The following is a 24,111-nucleotide window of genomic DNA, read 5'->3' as shown; positions in this document are numbered from 1 at the left end:
TTTGGTCAATTATTCACCTCTTAGTTTTCAATAAACTCTGAAATTTCTATAAAGTACCAGGCGTCTCCATCTTTGGAAATAAATGTCAGAAGACGACGGGTAACTAAATATTTCCAAATTCGACGATTTTCAAATAGGACATTATTTTGTGTCTGTTTATTGCCGGTGTAATTTCGATTATTACTTTCCAGAGCTCATCGAAAAATCCATATCGTACGATAGTCAACGCAAACATTAGATAATAGAAACAACAGTAGTCAATCAATCACAGCGGAATGATTGCAATGTTAGCGCCACAATCAGCATTGTGTCGACCGAAGGGTGTCATCTTTTGTTGCGCAATCGCAGTTACAGGAAGCAGGTGTAGTCGTGCGGACGCGATTATAGCACTTTATTACTGCCAACCGGTGGCTGATGCTGGACAAACATGCTGGGGTACACATTCAACGGTCGATGTTACGCTTAGAACGCTAGTTACTCTTGGTGGTCCCAGGGGTTTATTGGAAGAAAACCAACCCAACGCCGATGAGCAACGGACAGACACACATGCACACAATGGAAACGGGGAGGGGCGACTGTGGCGATGCCTGGTGGTTAGCGATAAGAGTTTAATGCTATTTTACACTCGATTGAGCACGCGGAAAGGGTGCTTATTACTCGACAGTGTTGTAGAACCGTTTGTACGACCCGGGTTCGGTGTTGGCGAGTGGGAGATTGGTTTGTGCACCGCTCGTAGGTTTACCAAAGCAGTTCCGGAGCGTTGCACAGGCGAGCAGTGGAACGTAGAGGAGGTTCAGTGCGCCTAGGGCACGTAGGACGGCGGGAAACCCGACGATGGGAACTAACTCGCCCCCGACGATGGGCGCCAGAGAGTAGGCCACGCTGACCGCTATCTGCTGGATGGCATAGACCGCACCGTAACCGTGCCTTCCGTCCGGCTCTTCCGGACTTGCCATTTCGAGCTCGTGCACAGGTTGGCTTTCGCGCAGCTGATCGACCAAGGTGGCAAGCAGGGGCACGAGGGCCGCGTCCACCACTCCGATCCCTAGACCGAGCCCGAAGTGAGGAAGCAGCAGCCCGGTGACTGTGCTTGCGGAAGGGATGAGGATGCAGGCGGTGCCGACGAGCAGCAGGGCCAGGATGGACACGCGGATCTGCCCGAAGCGGTACGCGACCGAGCCGAAGCAGTTCGTGCCAAGCCAGTAGCCGATCGAGTCCGGTATGAAGACGGTTCCAAGTTGCCACTTTTTCGGATGCAGTTGGGCGATCATCCAGAGCGGAAGGCACGGCTCGAGGATGGCCATGGCGGAGGTGGAGATCCAAATGCCTCCGACGACGACAAGCACCAACCGATTGCTGAGCAACGGCCACCAGGTTGGACGGCGTTCATCCGTCGCTACCGTCGTCGTTGAAGTCGCGTCCACCCGGGGCAATCCAGCGTGGAACCGGTGCGACCCACAGTCGAGCTGCAGATACTGCAGGATCAGATTGCCGGCACAGAGGGCGGCCAGCACGTGAAAGGGAGCCGCCTTCCCGGCCAACTCGTACACAACTCCCCCGAACGGGTAACCGACCAGCACGCCGACGGCCATCGCACCCAACACCGTGCCCATGATGCGCGACCGACGATCCGGTTCCGAGTACAGCTGCGCCACCAAACTCATGCCGCACACGCCGATGCAAGCCGAGCCGAGACCGTGGATGGCGCGGGCCACAAACAGCGAGCCGTACGACGTGCCGAAACCGAATATCAGCGACGCCAGCAGCAGCTGCACGGTGCCGAACACGATCGGCAGACAGTAGCCGAAACGGGCCGTGCCACTTCCAACGATTGGGTTGGCCACCAGCTGCACTAGGGCCTTCACTCCGAGCAGGATGCCGATGGAACCGTTTTCCTCCTCGATCGCTGACGGACGGCCATCGGGGGAGGGGAAAGGGGTTGGCTGAACGACGACAGCGTCACTGCCGGCTCCGATCAGCTTCGGGACGTAATGAAGGCTGAAGTTCTTGTAGATGACGCTGGCCGGGACGTTGGTGTGGAACTGGACGAGGTAATCCGGCAGGATGGGAACTAACGACGACACAAAAACACGCGACTCATAAAAGAAATGTCGTCATTGTTTTACACATTACATGCAAATGACATTTACATTACTACATTTAACAATAATTCTTAAAATAATGTGTGATTATTTAACTTATTTTTTTTTCAATTTTCCACACACATTTCTTTTAGGTTTAGGTTTAGTAATCCGTTAAACATTGAAATAATTAAATAACAGCTTACCAATCACAGTCAGAAGCATATTATCCAAAAACAGCGAAATGTACACAACAAAAGCCACCACGGCACGGCTTTGGCGCCGATTTGATCCATTTAGTGGTAACATATTGTAACCTCGTTGTGTTTTCTTCTCTTTTCTTACTGATAAAACACTTTAACCTTCCTGCAGCTTTAAACCTCCTGTGTAATGTTCTTTTTTATATTTTGAATTGAACACTTTTCACAACCGTTTCGACAACGAACGCAAGTTTAAACAATTTTTCAGCAATAATCCGATGGTTAACTTTTGATCGCTCCCGAAAGAGTGCCTTCCTCACGCGTAATACGCACTGGTGGAAATCGGAAAGAAACGTGCATCCGGCTCGTAGCACAAGCAACAAGTGTCTAACCGAACAGTTCGTGCGGTGATAGATAATAAAGGATAGATACCACCGTGGTAGCATCGACGCCTATCGTTTCCAACGCTCTCAAATTTCTCTGCGCGCGAGAGCGAAACGGAACGCGGAAAATTATGGGCATCGCGGCGCGCGTTGCCCAGGGCAACGAGGGCCCGGGTGGAAAACCTCGCTAGTAATATGACGCCGCGTTACAAATCGATGACAATCAAATGTTTCTAGCGTTTATTTTTTCTTCTTTGCTTCGCCAATAGAATATGCATTCAATTTGTCAACATGCGTGAAGCAATGATTAAAAGCTAAGTTAGCTAAACAAACAGCGTATATTTAATGTCCACTTTTTCTCTTATATACTACATATTTTTTTAAATTAAAGGTAGTTTTCATATCTAGTTTTTAAATGTCGACCATCATAGCTTTTGCCTATAGTAAGACTTAATTAATTCTTCGCTTCAACTTCGTCAGACTGGCAGCTATTATTTCTCAAATCTGTATTGTATCCAATTGAACAGATTTTTTTCAAAATCATTTAACTTTCTTGTATGAAATGGAATTCATAGTTTATTTTATACACATCAATTTTAAAATTTATTTCGTGTGATTTCAAACAACATTTTTGTTCAAACTAGAAGAGTCTTTAGTGTTTTTAAATTATTTAACATTCATTTTCCATCACTTTCTGGCCAAAATCATTTGAAACACTTTAGTTAGACAAAACCCTTTCAACTACGAACTAACCTTTTTCCCGTAACCTTCATTAAGCATGCAATTTTAATACACTTAGTTCATAAGAAAACATATAATAGCCTTGGTTCATGAATTGCAAACGAAAACACACTTGTGTTTTTTAAAGCTCAAAACACCTAATAATTGTAAAGCCATCGGATGGATTGTTGCTGCGCTCGCTTCCGTCTCCTCATCCGCATAAGTGCTCTTCTCTTTCGCACCTGATAGCGATACAGTATCAGCTCGCCCAAGAACACCACAATGGCCACCCCGTTCATCCCCATGTAGACGTAGAACACGTTACGCATGTTGAAAAGATTCACCGTCCTGGCGGGTGGTTCCATTCGCATCGTTTTGTTGCGAATCTGGGCAATCTGCAGCAGCATGCCCTTGGTGCGGATCTGCGACAGCTGGTGGTTGACAATTCCGTTCTCCAGGCAGTCCATCGTCAACCGGCGAAAGGTGGGAAAGAGTGGCGAGTTCTTGGGGGCCGCCATCGCCGTGAGGAACTCTAGCAGTGGTTGCGGAATAATGTGTACTTTGCTCTGTTTGCGAGCCGGATCGAAGTAGAGCGACTTCACTACCTCCGTGAAGTACTGGATGATCGGTACGGACACATTCCGGGAGTCAGAAACTTGTGGGATGAGGCTCTTGCCCGAGGGTTCCTCCTCCACCTTGATTCGCGCCGCAAGTCGCCCGCGGACGTCGCTTCCGTTCCACACCTTCGTGCGAATCGCGTTACCGAACGAAATGATCGCCTTCAGATGCAAGTCCGTCTCGGCCAGCTCCTCCAGACTGCGGATATTGCGCAGCTGCTCATCGTCCTGGTTCAGTCGGATGATCGTTACGCCCTGCCAGCTCGAGTACGCCACGATGCTGTAGAACATTAGGCCCATCAACACCAACCGTGCCCGGTAGTTCCGTGGCAGAGCGACACTCGACGCGAACAGGACGGCTAGTGTACGGAACGCTTCCTTCGAGTATAAGATCGCCGTCGGATGACGTCGTGCTAAGCCCATCAGGAGCAATGGCAGCGTCAAGGTCAGCGCGAAGTTTACCAGATACATCTGCAGCGAGAAGGTATGAAAGAACACCACCTTGTAGCGGTTGCTGAAGTAGTTGAACGGCACGACGAACACCAGCCGGATTGGGCACAGGAAGTGCACGTACTGCAGATTTCGCATCGGCTGGCGCATGATGGAGCGGGAGTTGGCCGCCAGGTCGATGGTGTTGCGCTCAAGCATATCCAGCGTCCCACCCGGTGTTCCGTTCGCCGAGATAAACCCGACCGACTCCTGATAGTTCAGCTGGATGTAATCGATAGTGAAGTTCATTCTTTCGCGCATGATTTCCACGATCTCACCGTCGAGATATTTGTACCTTTGACGCAGATTTTTCAAGTAAAAAGCAAAACATGTAGAATAAATTAAAAAATGTTACATAAATTCTACCTAAAATTTAAAAAAAAGACCTCAACTTTGTTGAACTAACTTTGAAGTTAGTATAACAGAGATAGGTCCTTTCGAAAGAACTTTGCCGAAACGACGAAATTGTTCAACACATCGATTGCATACATCTAGGCGCAAGATCATCCAACAAGCAGAATACAAATTTTCAAACGAATTTCTCATAAACCCACCGACTGATGCTCCCATTTGGGAAGTGTACCGCCTTCGACATTAGCTCCACGTCGGTGATGGCAATCTTGAGCGGATACAGGTGCAGATTTTTCACTCGCTGTTTGATAAAACGCGTCATGGCATCACCACACGTCGCGACATCATCAACGTGGCTCAACCGGCAGCAGAACATGTTCCGATCGTCCAGCACATCCGGCGGTGTTAGGTACGGGTTGAACAGACACACCAGCAGCGTGCGGTCATCCACGCGACTCAATATCAGCAGATTGAGCATCCGGTGCCGGAACCAGGCCACCCGAAACACCCGCATCATGTCGTACCGGGCGATGCCTCGCACGAGAAGGACGACTCGTGCGATGGGATTACGGAACGCAATCGATGGCAGCGCCATCTCCACAATGGCCGACTCGTTTCCCTCGAAATGAAACGCCTCCCAGTGGGGGTATGGGTGAAAGTCGTAGCCGTACGTCGGATTGGCACGATCAATTTCGACCATGTTGTAGTACCTGAAGGTTAAGAGTTAAATTAAACTTCTTTCAGCCTATCGATCTGCCTATCCTGTAAAGGCCTAACATACTCACGTGTCGACCGTGTACAGCTTGTACGAGGCACGAATATGTTCCGCATTGTAGCTACACATTTTCGCCTGTATAATGGCGTTATCTGCCCGCTCGTCCCCGATGATGGTTGTCAGCGAAATGTAGTCGCTCAAAAGTGCTGCTATTAACTTCTCGTAGATCAAAAACAAACTCGCATTGCAATCCCTCGGCGACATGTCCACCACCAGTTCGGTAGCAACGCAGGGTGTCTTCAGCAGCACTCTCACCAACAATAAATGGATGGACCACAGTGTGAACTGCATCTTTGCAATCCGTTTCGAAAACTAAACCGTGAAAACCTGGTATAACACTCGCACCGAACCGTCACGAAAGCACTTCGAGCCGGCCATCAAACGGCATCCATTTATATGCATGTCCCTACGTTTGAATCTGGCTCGGTAAAATGGGTTCACCCGGTGTTTGCAGAGATAATTGATTGTACGATGCTTATCGTGCGACAAAATGGACGTAAATTACACGCCACGCTCCTATGGAACGCCACGCTACGAACTTTGACGAACATAACGAACTACACATGAATAAATCACGCCAAGCTATTGGCTTGCGGTATCCTTTGTTATCCTGTCCGTAGTTTACTTGCCGGTTATATTTAAGCAAATTAATTAACCCAAATTTGGTGGTAATAGCACCCTTTTTATCACCCGCTAGGTACAATGTTTAATGGGAAACTTTCATAAACAGGTTAACACGCATGCCTAAAAGGTTTCACACATTCACATGCATTTTCTAAACGTTTTCCAATGGCAGTGAAATTATCCTGACCATAATTGCAACCGATATACTTACCAACGGGACAATGTATTCTTTCTCATAGGGATCAGGTACGTACGGAGGAAAACAAAATGCTACAATATTATTGTTTTTAATCGTAATATAGAATAAATGTATATATATTTTTATATAATAATCTTCACTTCGTCTATAAAATATAACAGAAAAAAAAATCTCTAAACAATTGTCCTTATGCTTCATTTTCTTTGTTTGCTCCGTTTTGTGCTTCTTACGGCTGGCTGTTTGTGGTTTTCTTGATCTGTTGTGATGTTTTTCTTTGCCATTTGACGTAGGATCCTTTCACTTCCACACCCAGCGGCCATCGTTGATGATTTATAGAATGTAGACATGTTATTCTAAACAAAATCGATGCTTCTCACTTAAAAGCAAACCAAATGGGGCAAATCTGGTAGGACCTTTGATAATGAAATGTTTCATGGAAAATGGGAAGATAGTGCTCGTAATGTTTGCTCGTACCAATGCCACTTGCGTTGAAGAAACTTGAAAACTGACTTGTTAAATATCACTCTGTTATTGATACTGCTGGCCGGCGTTGGCTGCTTTCGGCCACCGAGCGACTTCCATCCAAATCCCGTGGCAAATTTCGCAAACATACATACACACCCATACAAACCCCTATCACATACGCACACGTACAACGATAAACACAGTTACGGTATAAGCGCCTAGGTACGGTATTATCTCATGCACATGAATCCTTTTTTTGTGATGGAAGCGGGGCAGCGCATCGTTCCTATGACGATGATGGCTATTGGCTTTCGTTTTTCCTTCTGTTGGCCTTAGTGCGAAGCTTTGGGGGAAGCCTATCCACATCTCCGGGTTAGCGTTTTTCACAGAGTCAGTAGTGTGGTACAGATGATAATAAACGATCTTTATTTTACTTGAATTTTTTTCTCTTTTGATACATAACACACAATAGTTTTCCAATAGTAGCGCGGCCGTTACTCAAACGAACATGAAGCTGTTCTCCGTTTGCTTTCCTATTTCTGCTTTTCCAGCCCTTAGGCAATACACGTAGTATGGTTCTCACAACAAATCAGGTAATGTAGTACGAGCTTTCGTAGGTTAGAATAGGTCGAGTAAGATTGTAGCCACATATAACATTCTCCAGAATGTTTCCTTCTTCTGCACGGATTATTATTCAGTTTTTTTTTCATTTTGCAGTTACCATCTTGTTAGAAACATTAGTTGAGGAAAGGACACTCCTGATACTTCCTGTTGAATGTGAGTATGAGTGACACGCGTGGATGTCTCGCGCTGATCCAACTCGGTACGTTACAATCTAATAAACTAACTAAACACAAACTTTACATGCTTCTCCCTTTTTCGTCCCAAACCGCCCTGTTGGCCACAAGCGAACGTTGGCAACGAACGCGATGGATATGCGAGACCAACCCAATGGCGGGGGTGTTGGATGGAAATGTGGTAGTGGTTTGCCGGAAAATACTCCAAATCCATTACAACTGCATCGTGTATGCTTTTTTGCAAAGGTTATTACTTTACATGCGAAAGAAAACGGATAGAGTACACGATAAATGAGACGGAGAACAAACGCGAGAAAGAAAAAAAAAACGAATAAATACTAACACCCGGATACTAGTGGATAATGATGGATTAAACGATAAATTACGATCAACTGAAGCGATCGGTGAGGGGAGTTTCGGCAAAAGGACATCGATTGCACGTGCACCGCCTAACTTTCTCCTCCTCCTCGTGGGGCGCAATATGGAGTATTGGTTTTGCAACATTTTGTTTTAAATTCTGTGTTTCCTTTCCCTTTCCTGTTGCGGCAAGAGAAACCCAACGACGCGGACCACATTTTATGTGGGTCAGGCGTTGTTCCTCACTACATCTACACGATTGCACAATTGCACAGAATCGCCCAATCGGATGCCCTTTGCCATGCATTTTCCGATGACTCTCCACTTGCTGTCGCTTGTTCTAATTGTTCTAATTTCTGCTGGCTATTTCCTCCCTTTCACACACACACACTCTCTCTTCATTCCATACTTAATTATTGTTCCACTGTCCGTAAGATTCGGTTCCCTCTACACAAAACATTTATATTCGGCCATCCTGGAGGCTCACACTCCTTCGCGGTGCATCGGTTTTATTTTATGTTTTCGAAGACGAACGACGTTTGAATGATTTCCTCCGGCCTACGTCTTCATTTGCCTTGTTTCCAGCTTACCTCTTTTAAGTAACAACAGCAAACAACTAGATTAGAAACACCTGAGCTCACGATTTGTTTACTTTAAACTACACCGCAACTACTGTATGTACGCGCGTGTATGTGCGTGTTATTATAATAATTTTACTTATGTCTCCGCGAACATTTCCTACCAACTTTCTGCAAACCTTTTCTTTTCGTCTTCAACCACCTGTTCCTTCTGCTAGACATCGACTTTCTCCGAAGCCGATTGAGTTTCCCTATTGGCGACCTGTGAGTACTTACCGTACTAGTAAAGTTTTTCTTATCAACACTTCGGGTGCATCCCTGTTATCTACTTCGAGCGCGAAATGGGCGCACACTAAGAAACTAATCAACAACGATAGCGATAAAGGCTAGCACAAAACGGATGGATGCGTGAAACGTATATGTAAATAAGGTAAATAAATAAACCCCTGAATTAGAATGCAGTACGAAAGTGAACGGGCCATAGGTTTACCGGTGTTCCCAAAAACAAAACAAAAAAGCTCTAAATAGAAATGAAAAGTGAAACCGAATCGAACAAACTGGAAGTGAGAGCCGGTTGTAAGGTGAGGGGGGGGGGGAAACAAATTACGTAGTGTAAAAAAAGGTGTTATTTTAATAAAAAAAAAATACGATACAAAACGCATACTAACTAAATACTATACAACCAGTCCTTTCGCTACGGTGCTGCACGGTCTAAACGATGCCGCGACGAACAGTGCTTATTCATTAAATCAACAAACGAGTTAGTCATGTGGTTGAAAAACGAAAAAAACGATATAAACAACGTATTGAAAGTTTATCTCCTACTCATACGCACACTAAGGTTACTTAACTAAAGGTTCTACAGCTTCCCGCTTGTAGCCGGCGGAAGAAATGGGTCGATTCGAACCCAACTTCCGGTAAGGTAGGTATATGTCAATCACTTTAACGTTATCCTGCTCAGGCTCTGCTTGTCCTGCCGACCCTGCCCCTTCTCTCTCTCGCATCCCACACCCGGCACCACACACTTCCTCGCACAGAATCACAAACACACAAATAAATAAGTTAGCTTACTGGCTAGTATCATAAGGATGCTCTATATCTACACTCGCACACAGTCACGCCCGTTCCGCCTGTACCAGTTCCGTGATGAAAAACAAAAACTATAATGATACAACATAACAAAACAAAACCCGAGAGTAAAAACAAAAAAAAAATTAACGAAACAAACATTCCCCGTACAATGCTAGATCCTCCTCGGAGGCTTCCGCTTCTGGCCGGTCGAAAAACGGCCGCCATCTTGTACTCGGGCGGCCGAGCGACGCACGCGATTAGCTGACGTTCTTGCACAGGTTCAGGCTACCCGTTTGATTGCTGGTCGTGAGGCATTCGTCGCTCTGCTTTAATACTATATTTGGCTCGAGAATGGAATGTTTGATCGTTTTACCGTTGCCCGTCGTGATGACGCCCTGATCGTGCTGGCCGTAGTAGTCGTCCTCGTTGTTGTTGTTGTTGTTGTTGTTGTTGTTGGCGTTGGCAGCGCTGAGCGTGTTGTTATTGTCCTGGTCCACCTCCATGCCCTCGTCCTCGTCGTCGTAGTGCGGTTCGGATTTGATGTTTTGCAGCAACACGGGCTGTTGTTGCTGTTGCTGTTGCTGATGCTGTTGATGATGTTGCTGCTCGTCGTCGGTGCTGGTTCCGCCATTGGTGGGAGTGCCGGGGGGATTGAGGGCGGCTGTGGCAGCTGCTGCTGCGGCCGCTGCCGCCGCTGCTGACGGCGATCCGATCGGGCTGCCGCCATTGTTGAGCCGCAGGTTGAGGGCGTTAGCGGCGGCGGCCGCCTGTATCACGTCCTCGATGCCCAGCTTGCGCTTTTCGGCCCGCATCTCCTGCTCGTACTGCTGGACGAGCTTGCGCTTCGAGTAGTACTTCTGGTACTTTTGCGAATCGAGCATCTTCTTGCTGGCGTAGGGCGAGAGTGGCCCGTTCGCGTTTCCGTTGCTGCTGAGGTTTCCATTGTTGTTGTTGGCGGCGGCTGAGTTGTTGTTGTTTAGGTAGTCCTCGTTGAGCACGACGGCGGCCGCGGCGTGCTTCGCCTTCATCAGCTCCTTGAAGTTGTTCCGGTGGTGCTGGAACTGCTGCTGCTGATGGGCGACGGCGGCTGCAACGGCGGCGGCTTGCTGCTGGGCGGCGGCTGCCGCGGCGGCCTGCTGCTGCTGTTGCTGCTGCTGCTGTTGCTGCTGCTGTTGCTGCTGCTGATGCTGCTGCTGGGCTTGGGCGTGCGCCTGCTGCTGCGCCACCTGCAACAGTTGCTGGCGTTGCTGGGCAAGCTTCTGATGTTGCTGCTGTTGCTGCTGCTGTTGCTGCTGCTGTTGATGGAGTTGCTGTTGCTGCTGCTGCTGTTGTTGCTGCTGCTGTTGCTGCTGTTGGTGATACAATCGCTGCTGCTCTTGCAGCCTCAGCGCGTGCTGATGTTGTTGCTGCTGGTAATCACGTTCCTCCGAATCGTTCGTACTCTAAGCGATCGTCGAGAAGGGTGGAGTAAATAGGCAAACAGAAAAAGAAAATTATATCGAGCACAAGAAGGGTGGGCTTCAATACCCACCGAACCGCATGAGGACCCAACACAAAAACAACAAACCTGATCGCTTCTCAAAAAAACATGATCGCGGAGGAAGTTGTGAGAAAATTAGCATAACCATAAAACCCCTGATCGTAAAGACGAACTTTGCAAAGACACGGTGCATCGGAGCATATGCTCTAATCTGCACGTTCAGGCACACACACATACACTCAATCCAACGCGTATGGTTCCAATATAATCACTCTCATTTTCATTCCCATCGCGTCCACAAAACCCCCTCGTTGTATCTCCGGAGAAAAAAAACGAGGAAAACCAAACCCTCTCCACCACAACAACAACAAAAAAAAGAGGAACGAAAGAGAAAGTTGCGAGCCCCGAAAAAAGAATACCAATGTGCTCCATAAAACGAACGGCTTCAACGGCACCGCGTGCGCGCGGGCAACGAACCTACCTCGCCGTGCAGTCCCTTGACTTGCAGCGCCTCCGCCACCTTCAGGAAGTTGGGCAAGTCCTCGTACTTCACGTTGACCTACAGTGGGGCGAGGTTGAGTGTGAGGGAAAGAAAACGAAGAGGAGGAAAGAAAAAACACACCACAAGGACATTCGTTAGTGAGACACTTGTCGGTTTCTAGGTCCGGGGAATCCGGGTTGGAGCGCCCTCCGCCTACCTGTCCGCTGTACATGAAGTCGAGCAGGCCGGCCATGTGGTGGCTGTTGACGTCGGTCATGAACAGGATCGGATGCTGCGACGGGTGCTCGAGGAAGATCTTCTGGAAGTACGGGCTGCACACCGAGAGGACGAGCTTGTGCGCCTTGAAGATCTTGCCGCCGGCCGCGATCGTCACGTCCACCATCTGGCCATCGCGCTGCAGGCTGTGGAACCCTTTGCACATGTTGCCGTGGAACCCACGCCAGGATAGGAGGTACTGGAGGGAGAAGGGAGAGAGATAAAATAAAAGTTAGCAAAAGGCCAGCATGAAGAATGAGGTCGCTTCGCAGGAAGGAACCTAAAGCATGAAGAATAAAGTCACGTATCGAAAATATAAAATAAAGCTGTAAATTTAAATCTTTACTACACCAAAAGGAAATTTTCGTGTTCAACTGATTTTTGATCTTGTTTTAAACAGCAACTACACACACTTATCGGCACTAACTTACCCCCCCTTATGTTCGTTCGCTCGGAATAAAAATAATCTGCTTCTCCAAAACCATTCCTTGCGCAAGAGGAAATATCAACGGTATCGGTCCTCCGGTGGGCCCCAAAAATAAACCCGCAACCATTTGTCTGCGGATTCCAGCACGAGACCTACACAAAAGGGGGCCACCAACCGGAGCCAAAAAGAACTCAAAACTCGTTCTTCCAAAATTAACTCTCACTCGTGTTCGTGGGACCGAGAGGGGGGAAGGACGGCCACTTCGAAAGGCGAAAAATAGTATAGCCCACTGCGCAGATCGGCAACGATCGTCGGCTTGTCGATACTATAAGTGGTTTCTGAATGGAGTCGCCGAAATGGCACTACGCGGCAAACTGAAACGGTTGCCACGAACCGGTTACCGAACCGAAAATCCGCTCCAGCGACCCCAAAGGGAGGGCGAAATATTTACAAAATCGACCAACAAAAAACCAGAATCAAAGAAAACGAAATGCAACGAGGTGCGCGAGAGGTGGTTGGTTCAGATGGTGAGACGAAAACGACCAACCGCTACGTCTTCCGTCGGCGAGTCAAAGCTCGCACTCCCGAAAGAAGGCAAAAGTCCAAAAAATCTTAATTTATTTTTGTTGCCCAATACGAGTGCATGAGTGTGCTTTGGGGCTTTTCCTTACCCCCCCGATCGAGGATGGATGGATGGATGGATGCTCGTAAGATCATTATGCGCAGACATTTAAAGCGGCAAGGGAGAGAAAGATGAACGAGACGAGAAAAAGGAAAAAAAAACGCCACACAGAAGACGGGTGCGACTTCTTCATCTTTGGCTGGCTTTTTGACTGGCATCGCACCAACCAGAATGCGATTAACAGCCATTAACGAGAGCACGTTGGCAATGAAGTTTGGCCCTCCTCGCGGGGAGGGGAAAGGGGAGAATGTGAGACGGTTTGGGAAGTCCAACCGAAATGGGGGAAAAATGAAAGAAAAAACAAATCCTTTCGCAATCAACCCGCACCTCGTATTGCGTGATACGTTGTGGGGCCATCAGTGACTTCTACTACCATTAACACTAACAAAACCACTACTACTACTATTACTACTAACAACCGGATCGTTTGTAGTACTTTTTAGTAAGAGTTCGATAGGGATCGATCGGAACGATTGGCCCCGGGTTTTTGAGCCGGGGTGTGTGTGATGCGACTTCCACGCGGGGTAGGTAGGTAAGAGGACAACACAGGTGTGTGTCGCAACAAGTGAAGAACAATCAACACACCGGGGACCTTCGCGACGAGTTAGAAAAGGGCGTGCGCCAACCCGCCCGATTGAACTGCGGCCGAAAGGCGGCCAACGAAACAAATCAAGCAAGCACAGACGACGAACCCGTACATCCGTTTGTGTGTTGTTTTGTGTTGAAGCCAAAATTTCCACTTCTTTCACCGCTTACCGCTCCCGAACCGAAATGCGTTGTTTAGTTTCCGTGACGGAATCGCTTTGCCCATTTTTTGCCTTTCCAGGTCGAAAGTGAAAGTTGTCAACCGAGGGCGGCAACCCGCGAGCAATAGAACCGGAAAAGGAATAAACGTGACAAACAAATGAAAGCAAACACTATCAACCTCGCTAATCGTGCGATGGTTTCCTTTTCTATTTGCTGGAGGGATTTTTAGGGCACTTGATAAGTGCCCTTGATCATTTCTTAGAGCTAATTTTTACGAAAGATTTTCCAAATCTTGATGTTAGTCGTCAAGAATTATCATTTCTATCAATCGAAAATGAGAACATTAAAGACTTGATGATTGATTATCAACTTTGGAGCGTCTCAACTCCCAACTGCGCAGTATCAACATGTTATGGCTCGGCCGTTTTCAACGACCCGATCGCAGCCCAAGACAGGCCAAAAGTGGCCGAAATCAGACGTGCACTCACACACACATTCACCAACACATAGCCAAAAATACTCGACCGCGACACGCGAGTTTTCGCAATCGCCTCGCGCGGTAACTTCTTTACCTTCCGAAGGTCTTCTCACCCCAAAATGTGAGCACGTCTTCGTCTCGCGACTAGATCAGGTGCTGATTTCGGGGGTGAAGGTTCACGAAGGGTACGCGAGGAGGCGATACTGTTAACACTGCGTGATTTTGGTGCGTAGCGTTTATTTTTATTTTTTGGTAATTGTTTCTTAGACACAATTCGGCAAAAACCCAAGTTCGTCGACTCCGTGACGGAAAAGTGAGCTTGGCTCGAGACGGAAAAACCTTTTGGTCGGGCGTGCGTTACGGAACTTTTTGGTGGAGGCGCCCCGGCGTCACAACAAACGAAATCAAATCTCCCCCAGCCCGCTCATACACATTCAAGCGTAGATAAAATGGCGCTGCATGGATCACTTCTTTCCGACGAACGAAACCGACCAAAAAAAAAAACAAACAACCTCCCAAAAATGAAAACAAAAACATCCATCTGCAATCCGTTGTTTTGTTGTGGATTTTGGGTTTTCCTCAAGCATTCGCTTCCCTTTTCTCTCTTTCTTATTCTTTCCCCCTCCCTCTCTCTGTGACTCGCCTTAGCTTAAGCTGCCAAACGAAATCGAGAAGATGTCGTAACCAAATCTCAGCTCGCACGCGCACGAGTCACAACAGTGGCACCGACACCATTTTGGATTTCGGTTGTTTTCCTTCGCCGTCCGTTCGGGGTTCAATGGCCTCTCGCTAATCGAGACCCTTCCCCTCATTTCCTCCACCGGCCACCAGAAGGCAAAGAATGGAGCTTTGCTAACTTCCAAAATCCCCGCAAACGCCAAACAATATCCTACCGCGTTCAATTGTAGCTGCATAAGATCTTTGATGAACCATCGACAAAGCTAATATTTTGCGCTTACGTTAGGAGAAACTGCGGGTCGAAATGTTTAATCAATGTTTTCCATCGCATTTGCAGCCGAGGAGTTTGACCGGAATCTAATTCCAAAGCGCCTCCACCGACATTGTGTGGCACCATCTGGCGGACCTGGCAGACTTCTAATTATGTAAACAATAGGCAGCATACGATCAACAGGCATGTGATCAAGCATAGCAATCTGAATGCCGAGTGGGTTCGAAAATGAACCACGAGGAGTAGGAAAAAAAAACATCCCAAACTAAATAAATCAACAGTGGTTGCCTCAAACCTTTCCCGGTTTCGCCTCTCGGAACACTTGTGGTTCCAAACCGTCCCGATCATCCCCGCCCCAGCCACCCCCTTCAACATACATATGTGTGTGTATGGGGTATAGAAGAAGAGCAAAAAAGTGAAAGTTGCCGAAAAATACGCCGCCTCATAAACCCCTCCCTTCCCCCATCGGAGCAGCCTCGTCTTACCGGTTATGAGCGACACAAAAGTGTAAGATCAAAATAAAGATCGTTTGCTGATCGCTAAGCTCCAAAACGAAAAAAAAAATGCTACCAGCAAGTGGCACACTCACATGCACGGGATGGAAACGGATCTTCACAGGCTCACACCGTGCCAGCTCCCTTGCAACAGTGCTCGATGGAGTCTCACTGATGTGTGGACACCGAACGTGCACGTATTCGAATGCGGGACAACGACACCATTTGTGGCAGGTAGTAGTAGATGCAGTATGGTTGTAGTAGGAGTATGAGTAACGGGTGACAATAGATATTTGTAGTACACCCGGTTTAGAGAAAAAAAGGGGTGGTGTAGTTATGGCCCGAACCAGAAGGACGTGCGGTCGTACGCGTTGCATAACGCCACCGTAGTCTCACTCATTTTCGTCAACATTAAGGCGAAACCCCGCGGGGACAACCCTTTCCTAATGCCCATTCTTCGTGCATTCTTCTGCGCTTCTTTATCAGCAAACAACGGGCGGTGGACTTTGAACCGACCCCTAGGATATCGCGTAAGCGCCAACAAACCGTGGCCCATTGTTAGCTTTCCTCTCAGTCACCTTTTTAGGGGTAGATGAATTTTTGTTATGTTTCGCTCCCGTCGGAAAGATCACATCGCTATTCTTTACGAAAACGTGCGAACGAAAGTGAAACCCGAATTTAAAATAGACAACAACAACAACAAAAAAAGATGGCGCGGAAATTTACCATTTCATGAGCTTGTGGTCAGCCGCGACAAACACCCTTCCCGCAGCGCGACCCTTAACGCAAATCCCACCCCTTCTGGGCCTTAGGGTGAGCAATGCATCATGAAAGCCGCACCGTTTGTCACCTGCATCATAAAACGGCCGACCCATTCAGACTGCTGCAGAAGAAGCGGCGCTCTATCGGCGGAAGGTTCGGCGGAAACTGTTTGACGATCTCGGAGTCCCCCTCCCTCTCTCCCTCCCCTCAGTTGGAGTTGGACGAACTCCACTTGAGAAGTATGTCACGTACGTCAGGGTGAAAGCGAACGCTGTGGTTCAGAATCGAACCCATGGTGGGGGCTAGGGGAAGGAGAGGTTCGGTTGGTTCGGAAGTGGTGGTCGAAGCGCGAAAATATTTATTTTTCTCCCATCCGCCTCTCTGCTGAAGCTATTAATAAACCTTTTCCCCGCAGCCCCCAGTCGACTTCGGACGCCGTAAGTCATCGGAGGCGATAGGCGACGAACCGACGGTTGCCTGTGTGTTGTTATGCAAATGAGCACCGTTTTCCAGCGTTTCGCACTGGGTGTGTGTGTGTGTGCCCGCGATGATTTCTTTTTAACTTTCTTCCCGAATCCTGTCGGGCGTAGTCTAGGAAGAGATTCACTTTTTCGGTGACGAAATAGAAAACACCTTTCGGTGATATGTTTTTTCTTTTCGAAAAACCAAGCGATCTTAACGTACATCGTTACCCCCATCCATCGATGACTCCACCCAAGCGAGATTGATCAAATCCGACCACCTTTCGAATTTATTCCGTTCGGCAGGTTGACGCCTCTCCCCTTGAGAGGTCGTTGCGCAATGCACGACGCAGACCGAGAAACGGCTCCCCAAAAGCGTTGGCCACACATTGTTCCTGCCTGCCATTCCAGGGCATCGCAACGCAAAGGATAGGCAAACCAAACAGGTCGTTGCACCCTGGAGGACGTGCAACTGTTTCTAATTCACTTTCCATTCCGGCTTCCCCGGAAGTGTCTGGTTGGGCGTTAGATGGAAAACGCCGCGAATACGGTGCTGCAGGGATCAACTATTGCTCACCGTTACTTAACTTCAGCATTTTAGGAAATAAGCCCCCGGAGTGGCCAACTATTCGAATGGAATAAATGATTGAAATGTTGTCAAAAACGGTCTAGAGCACCCGAATTGAATAAAAACAAACCCCCTTCTACATGCGCGATTGGGTAATGTATGATCGCGTGATCTACACGACACGGATCGCTGTGAGGGAGAAACCCCAAAAGACAGCCGAATCATCGCCGCCGAGATGATGACAATCCAAGAATGTGTGAACCGACCGCTCAAACGGGACAAGGTTACGTGAGCGAAAATGGTGGTTGAAGACAATTTTCGGACAATCGTCAACTCATCTAAAATCGACGGGCAATCAAACACACGTACCCACACCACCGGAGGAGGCCCGAGTTCGAAGGTAAGATCTATCTAGGGTGGCGTATTCCGCGAACATTTTTAACATTGTCAAGGATCACCGGGAGAGGGAAGCTCTCGGCGCGGTGACGCAAGAACCAACCCCGATCGACGGTGTTCTACGCCGGTGATCGGGGTGCGAACGTATACGTCTCGTATTGTGTTGTCGACCATGTTGGGTCGTTAGGATCCTTCACCGGTACCACCGTAAACCCGCTCGATGCCGAGCGTCCTTCAGCGTGTCGTGGATGTGAAGTTTTTGGAAAGTCGTTTGCCAAATAATCCTACCCATTAGACGCGAGCCATTGGAGTACAATCAGCTGTTGTTGATTAGTTGATTAGTGGCATAGCCTCTGAAATGGGACCTGTGAAGCCAGTTTTGGACTTGATCGGTTTGCTGACCAGCGTTAGGACTACCAGGTGTTGGGGATCTAATACCTCGAAAAAGAGTATTTGAGGTTCCAAAGTCTCTAACACATCGACGATTTGAAGTAGGGATAGACCTTTGTCATTTTGCCTATCGTCTTCTTTTCGGAATAATGAATCAGGTTCCTCCAATATACTAACCATTAGAACTTCATCAGCTAAAGTATTTTGTAGGAATTCTGAAACTGTCGCTAGAGTTTCTACTACGACTCCTCCAAATTTTCCCCAACTCCCATTCCTTACCTGATCGATATTGTGATGCTCGTTCATCTGATGGAGTAACTTCTGGTTCAAGCTCTTCAGATGGCTGTTGCCACCGTCGTAGAGGCTTCCCCGCTCGGCAAAGTCGTCGTAGTCCGTGTCGCGGTCCGTGCTACTTAGGGCGCTGCTGTTACTATGCAGCGTACCGTTCGTGTGGCTGTTGGCCGCCGCCAGCAGGGCGCTGAAGTCGGCCGCCGGCCCGTTCGACATCTTGCGGCCCATCTCCGGCCCGCACGGTCCGTTCACCGGCCCGCCGCCACTCATGTGGCTCGTCGGACTGCTGTTGAGGCTGCTGGCTTCGTCCCGGCCGGAACTGTTGCTGCTGGTGCTGGTCGTGCTGAGCGAGCTGACACCGCTCGTCGTCGTCGTCAGGTGGCTGCCGCCCGGGCTCAGGTTCAGCGACTCCATCAGCTTGTGCTTGCTCTCGAGGGACGCGTTGTGGCCACCGGTGCCATTGCTGGCGTTGCTGCCATTGCTGCTGCCGGTGTTGTTGCCGCCGTTGTTGCCGCCACTGTTGGCACTGTTGTTGCTATTGTTGTTGTTGCTACTGTGATTGTTGTTGTTATTGTTGTTATTGTTGTTGTTGTTGTGGTGGTTGTTGTTGTTCTTCTCCTTGCGGCCTCCACCGCCACCGCCGCCTCCGCCCCCGCCGCTGCCGGCACGCGTGATCTCCTGGATCTGGCTGAGGACGATCTCCCGCTTGAACTGGTCGAACTTCGACTCGCCGTGCTCGTCGCCGATGATGTCGGAGATGTCCAGCATGCTGCCCCCGCTGTGGCCGTGCGTGGCGATCAGCTCGTTCTTGATCTTGTGTTGACTAGCGGCGTTGGCTGCGGCTGCCGAGGCGGCTGCGGCGGCTGCGATGGCGGCGGCCGCCGTCGAGTTCATGATCTCATCGTCGAACTGCGCGTCGTCCAGCGTGTCCGAGTCGAAGCGCTTGGTGGACGAGAACAGGCGCAGCGTCGGATCGTTCACCTGGTCGCTGAAGTACACGTCCATCAGGTTGAAGAAGGGCCACTCGCGCCTCTTCGGTTCCTCCGACATCTTGATCGCCTGCAGTCAAATAAAGCAAGAAATTGAAAGATCAGTTAAGTAGCTAGCGCTAAACGAGAACACCACCGCTCCCCTTCCCCCGGAGCCCATTCTGACACCGATTCTCCCACCACGACCACTGCTTGACCTTTCCTCCAAATACTGGCCCGAAATGGGCCTCCGACGACTTCGTGGAACTATTCCCACTCGCCCAAAGAGACCCCGTTCCCATTCTTGCGCTGCGAAGCGTCCGACAGTGCGGGGCCCGAAACGGACGTGCGCAGTCGGTCAACCAACGGCACACGGCCGAAGCCAACGGTGTATGCGGTGCAGAAGATTACCACCAGTGACCCAGTTCCCGAGTTGTTCCGACACCGTGGCGAAAGCAACGGACGCAACCAAGCAAGCGAGCCGAGCGCGGCAAGTAACGAAACCGCAAACCGAAACGAGGCTACAAGAATTTCTCCCGGTTCTTGCCTGCGCCAGCCAGCGCGCGCAGGCAGCTCTCCGGGATGCCTGGGGAAGTCGTGGAGGTGGGGATGCGCAAGCCTCATTACCCGCTTGCTGCACCTCCCGCATCGTTCTACCGGATGGTCCGGGCACAGCCAACCAGCAGAACTCGCGCCGTAACCACTGGTGCCGGTGCACAGTGCCTTTCCGGTTTGAGGTTATGTTGGCTGATGGGATAATGATGCGCTGCTGGTTCGCTTGTTTGCGATACATCTCATTGGCCGGAGTACCAACAACCGTGTCCTACTTTGCCTCTGCCCCGGGCCGTTCTATGGGACCCTCCCACCGAACGAGAAAAACTAGGAACATGCCCTTCTTCTTCCGTCACTTCCTATTTCCATTTCTCTTCCTCGCTCACCTCACAACTTGAAGCTCATCGTTCTCGTCGCTCGTTGGGAAAGAAAGACAATTGAAAACTAAACCTCGAAGATCCACCGCTTTTATCGCCGCAGCTCTCGGTGTCTTCTTGAGCTTTAGGCTTCTCCCCAACTCTGCAACGGAGAGGCAGCGACGAAAGCTCACCTTCATAGACCCCGTAATTCCAAATCCCAACTCCGATCCCACAGAAATTGGGTCAAACCCGTCCGGGAAGAATAGTGCTGAGAACTCTCCGTGAACGATCGTTCCCTTCTGCCGAACCACTCGCCTCGCCTCCAGCTCGGGTGGCATTAGATCTCCGCCGGGAAATGGGTCGATTAAGGGGGGCCCAGCAGTCATTTTTTCGGGCTGCCCTTTCGCGCCGAGCCTCACTACGCGGCGATCCATCATCATTCATCTTCCTGAGTGGGGTCGCGATCCCCTTCTTCCCGGGGTGAAAACTATGACCGATGAAGATGGGTTTCGGATCTCTGTTGCCTGCTTGCTCTGGTCTACATCGAGGGTGTTTTGTGTGTGTGGGGCGCTTCCTTCCGAGGCCTTTGTTTGGAGTGAATACTATTTATAATCTTACATTATTGGACTACAAATGAGGCGCTGGCCTACTTCTAAGGCTTCCGGAGGTAAATCAATCGTCCTTTTGTTCAACGAAGAGTGGCGCAGCTTGTCTTCCTACGTGGTACTAAATCAAATACACCGTAGGAGATTTATTTCGATCGCGTTTCACAAACGGAGGATCCTTGACTCCTAAGAACCGTCCGTTGTTGCTCCGGAAAACAACGGACCGTCAATCGGTGGTGCTATGAAATGATGAAAGTCCGACACACTTTTGGACGTCGCAGACCGACCTGTGCTATGGTTAACAAGCGTGAACAACATTCGCCCCCGCCTTGAAGCATCGCTGATATCCGAGCACGAGAGCAAAACAACAACAACCGAAGCGCACACACTGCATTGCCCAACGTTTCGGTAAAATCAAATGGAAGCCTACTTGTCAGCTTCTTCTTGCCCGTTCGGATGGTGGCATCATTTTATCACCCAAATCATCACGTAAATCGACACACTCTCGCGCCGCGGCACACCCGCACATCTTCTTGGCACATCGCGAGCGGGGAGGGTCGTGACCCCATCCGCCTCGAAATCGCATTCCTTCTGAAGCAGAACAGCGCCGATGTGCGCCGGCTGATAATGAAGCGGGCGAAGGTGATCGGGTGGCACCCGAAAAATCCTCCAATCGAAACGGAGCGGCCGGGGTCTCATGAAAATGCATCAGGCCGCGCTAGGGTGAACATCCAACGCGAACATCGGTGGTCAACGGGGCGCGCCAAATGTAACCGCCGCCGCCGACCGCCAGATGCTTCTGCCACGCACCGTAGAATCGCACCGAGGTGCCCTAATCTTGCGGTGCGCTCCTCCGTGCGGTGATTACTCACCTCATCCTAACGACGGCCAATCAGACAATCACCGCCGAAAAACGCACCCCCGGCAGCATCTTTCGGGGCGAGTGAAAGTGGCACCCAAAGCTTTTGGGCAGAGTCTTTTCCACTTGCTTTTCCTGCTTCCTCTGCCCATCGCGCTGCTATTTGCTCCGTTACGAGTTGGGGCTGGGCACCGGACCGCATAGGCCACCGGAGATAGGCAGTTTCGAAATCAGAACGCACCGTTAAGCAGATGGCAGACGGTTTTCGGAGTGGCCCAGAAAGCAACATTCGGAGAAAAAAAAAAAAATAGAAACAATGCTGCGGGAAAACCGCTCGCCCGCGGGCCGAAGATTTAAATCTATATTTTCTTCGAATCGTTCGAGTCTCCAGCGGTCGAAAGTGCCGATTTTCCTTAGTGCCTTTCTCTCTAGGGCGCGAGAAGCGGAAGGAAATGAAACACAAAATGCGATTAACTTCTGACTCCAACTGTTGCTTTATAACTTTTTGTTTCCCACACACACTCTCCCCTCGATCTGGCCGTACCGAACAAATTCCGTCCCATGAAAGTATGAAGCAGGCCACTAAACAATATGAAAGAAGCTAAAGCTGTCGGCCAGTTTTGGAAAGTTTCAGCATACCACTCTACGGTGGTGACACTGCGACGCCATCTTCCATTCCCGAACTTCTGGACCTGACGTGCTTGCGTGTAAACCAGTAAACGGTCAGATCGCCAAAGTTTGAGCAACGAATGCCACCTTGCCGTCCCGTTTGCGGACTGACGGTGGCCTGAAAGTGAAACTCGCGTCTTTAACACTTTCTAATCAATCGATAGCGCAGGGCCCCGGACTTGGCTTAGCACGCCAGCGACCGATGCCGATCTGACTCCAGTCGCCAGCCAGGAGAAAGTGTCAATGAACAAAGAAACCCAACCCGACAACCCGGCCAGCCGCCGGTGGAACGACCGCCATTTTTCCCGGAGGTTTACCGTCCGATGTGTATCGACAGGCGTATGATAAATGGCATGTCAGTGCGAACGGTGAAACAGGTGATGATGACTGCACTTGCGAATTGCTTGGGTAAGAGATCTTGTTCAATACTTGGCTTGATGTGAGCTTGAGACATCAAATTTCTCTTGGTACTTTTCCTTTATGCTCACAAGGAATAGTTTCTAAGATTGCAAAAATAAAAATGTATTTCATACTACTTTAATGCTGCTTGCTTTCTTTTGGTTCAACTCCCCTTTTAACTCTTCTAGAGCTGAAGACTATGAAATGCAATGTATTGATTGCAATGTAGTGATTTTTGCAAAAAGAAATAGTATAAATTCTGAAATTAAGCCATTTCTTGCACACTTCTCGTTTGGCAGAATTTTTTATTTTCCAAGATCGCAAAAGAAATCAATTTAATTTTAAATACCATCTACACTGTTTCTTATGCTGTCAGTCTTATGCTCTACAAGTCTTGCCTCCCCAGTAGGCGTGTGAGAGAAAAAAAGAAAACCACACGAAAACAAGAACAAACCGATAAATAAAACAAAACATGAACCATTCGTGTACCGTTCCTCCCGTGCCGATGTGGGTCACCGAAAAGGAAGCGATCGTATTCGTAATGAAGACGAAGTTTCCCATCGCCAACCACACGCGATCAGCTGGTGACGCATGGGGTGGGTGGGAAGGGGAGATCGCGAAAGAAATCTTCCCGACAACCCGTCATCCCGATTCGATTCGATCCGATTCTTAGTAGGCACGGCTCTCGCACCTCACCAACACGCCGGCGCAAAATAAAAAAGGCCGAACGTCGAGAACGCCGTTAGCCCAAGAAGGCACGCGCGTCTCTAGATCTAACGAAACGGCGAAGGCCAAGCAGTAGGACGGCGACGACGCCGTGTACACTTGGCGCGCGCGCTCCAAAGTCAAGGCTCTTGCTTGGCCGGTGGAAGAAGGGAAGGGCAGCGAGGCACACCGTTAGTGTAACCGGCTTCGGCAGGCGGAGGGGGCAAGACGGAAAAGAATGAAGAATGAAGAGAACAAAACAGAACACGCGAAAGTAGGTTAAACGTAAAAGCTAACGGTTCTTAACCGGTCCGGTGCGTAAGCGGGTCTTGAGAAACGGCGGACCATCTCGCGCAAGAAGTCTCGGAGAGAACGAGAGAGAGAGAAGGGCAGAGAGAGAGAGAGA

The 24,111-nt window shown here is 49.3% G+C and overlaps 3 protein-coding genes across 3 annotated transcripts in view; all 3 read right to left on the bottom strand.

Annotated features, from left to right (window-relative positions):
• Positions 1-653: 653 nt before the first annotated feature.
• Positions 654-2,390, bottom strand: LOC131259349 (synaptic vesicular amine transporter-like). The gene is made up of 2 exons (XM_058260818.1): positions 2,288-2,390; positions 654-2,071 (listed from the first exon to the last, which is right to left on the bottom strand). The coding sequence occupies exons 1-2, from the start codon at positions 2,388-2,390 to the stop codon at positions 654-656; spliced, it is 1,521 nt and encodes a 506-aa protein (XP_058116801.1).
• A 1,152-nt stretch (positions 2,391-3,542) lies between these two features.
• On the bottom strand, positions 3,543-5,820 carry LOC131260492 (uncharacterized). Its single transcript, XM_058262232.1, has 3 exons — positions 5,627-5,820; positions 5,045-5,551; positions 3,543-4,785 (listed from the first exon to the last, which is right to left on the bottom strand). Exons 1-3 carry the CDS (start codon positions 5,818-5,820, stop codon positions 3,543-3,545), a joined length of 1,944 nt encoding a protein of 647 aa, XP_058118215.1.
• A 4,144-nt stretch (positions 5,821-9,964) lies between these two features.
• The window catches only part of LOC131259126 (uncharacterized protein DDB_G0283357-like), a 35,305-nt gene continuing 21,158 nt past the window's right edge, over positions 9,965-24,111 (bottom strand). The window contains exons 4-7 of the mRNA XM_058260551.1: positions 18,578-19,648; positions 11,886-12,143; positions 11,669-11,746; positions 9,965-11,149 (exon numbers count right to left, since the gene is read on the bottom strand). Of these exons, the coding sequence (XP_058116534.1) occupies positions 9,965-11,149; positions 11,669-11,746; positions 11,886-12,143; positions 18,578-19,648 (2,592 nt within the window). The remainder of the gene's footprint in view (positions 11,150-11,668; positions 11,747-11,885; positions 12,144-18,577; positions 19,649-24,111) is intronic.

The sequence above is a fragment of the Anopheles coustani genome, chromosome 3, assembly GCF_943734705.1.
Source record: "Anopheles coustani chromosome 3, idAnoCousDA_361_x.2, whole genome shotgun sequence".
In the NCBI taxonomy this organism is placed as follows: Eukaryota; Metazoa; Arthropoda; class Insecta; order Diptera; family Culicidae; genus Anopheles; species Anopheles coustani.
Note: the sequence above shows the minus strand (reverse complement) of the source record. Positions and strands in the feature narration are given on the sequence as shown.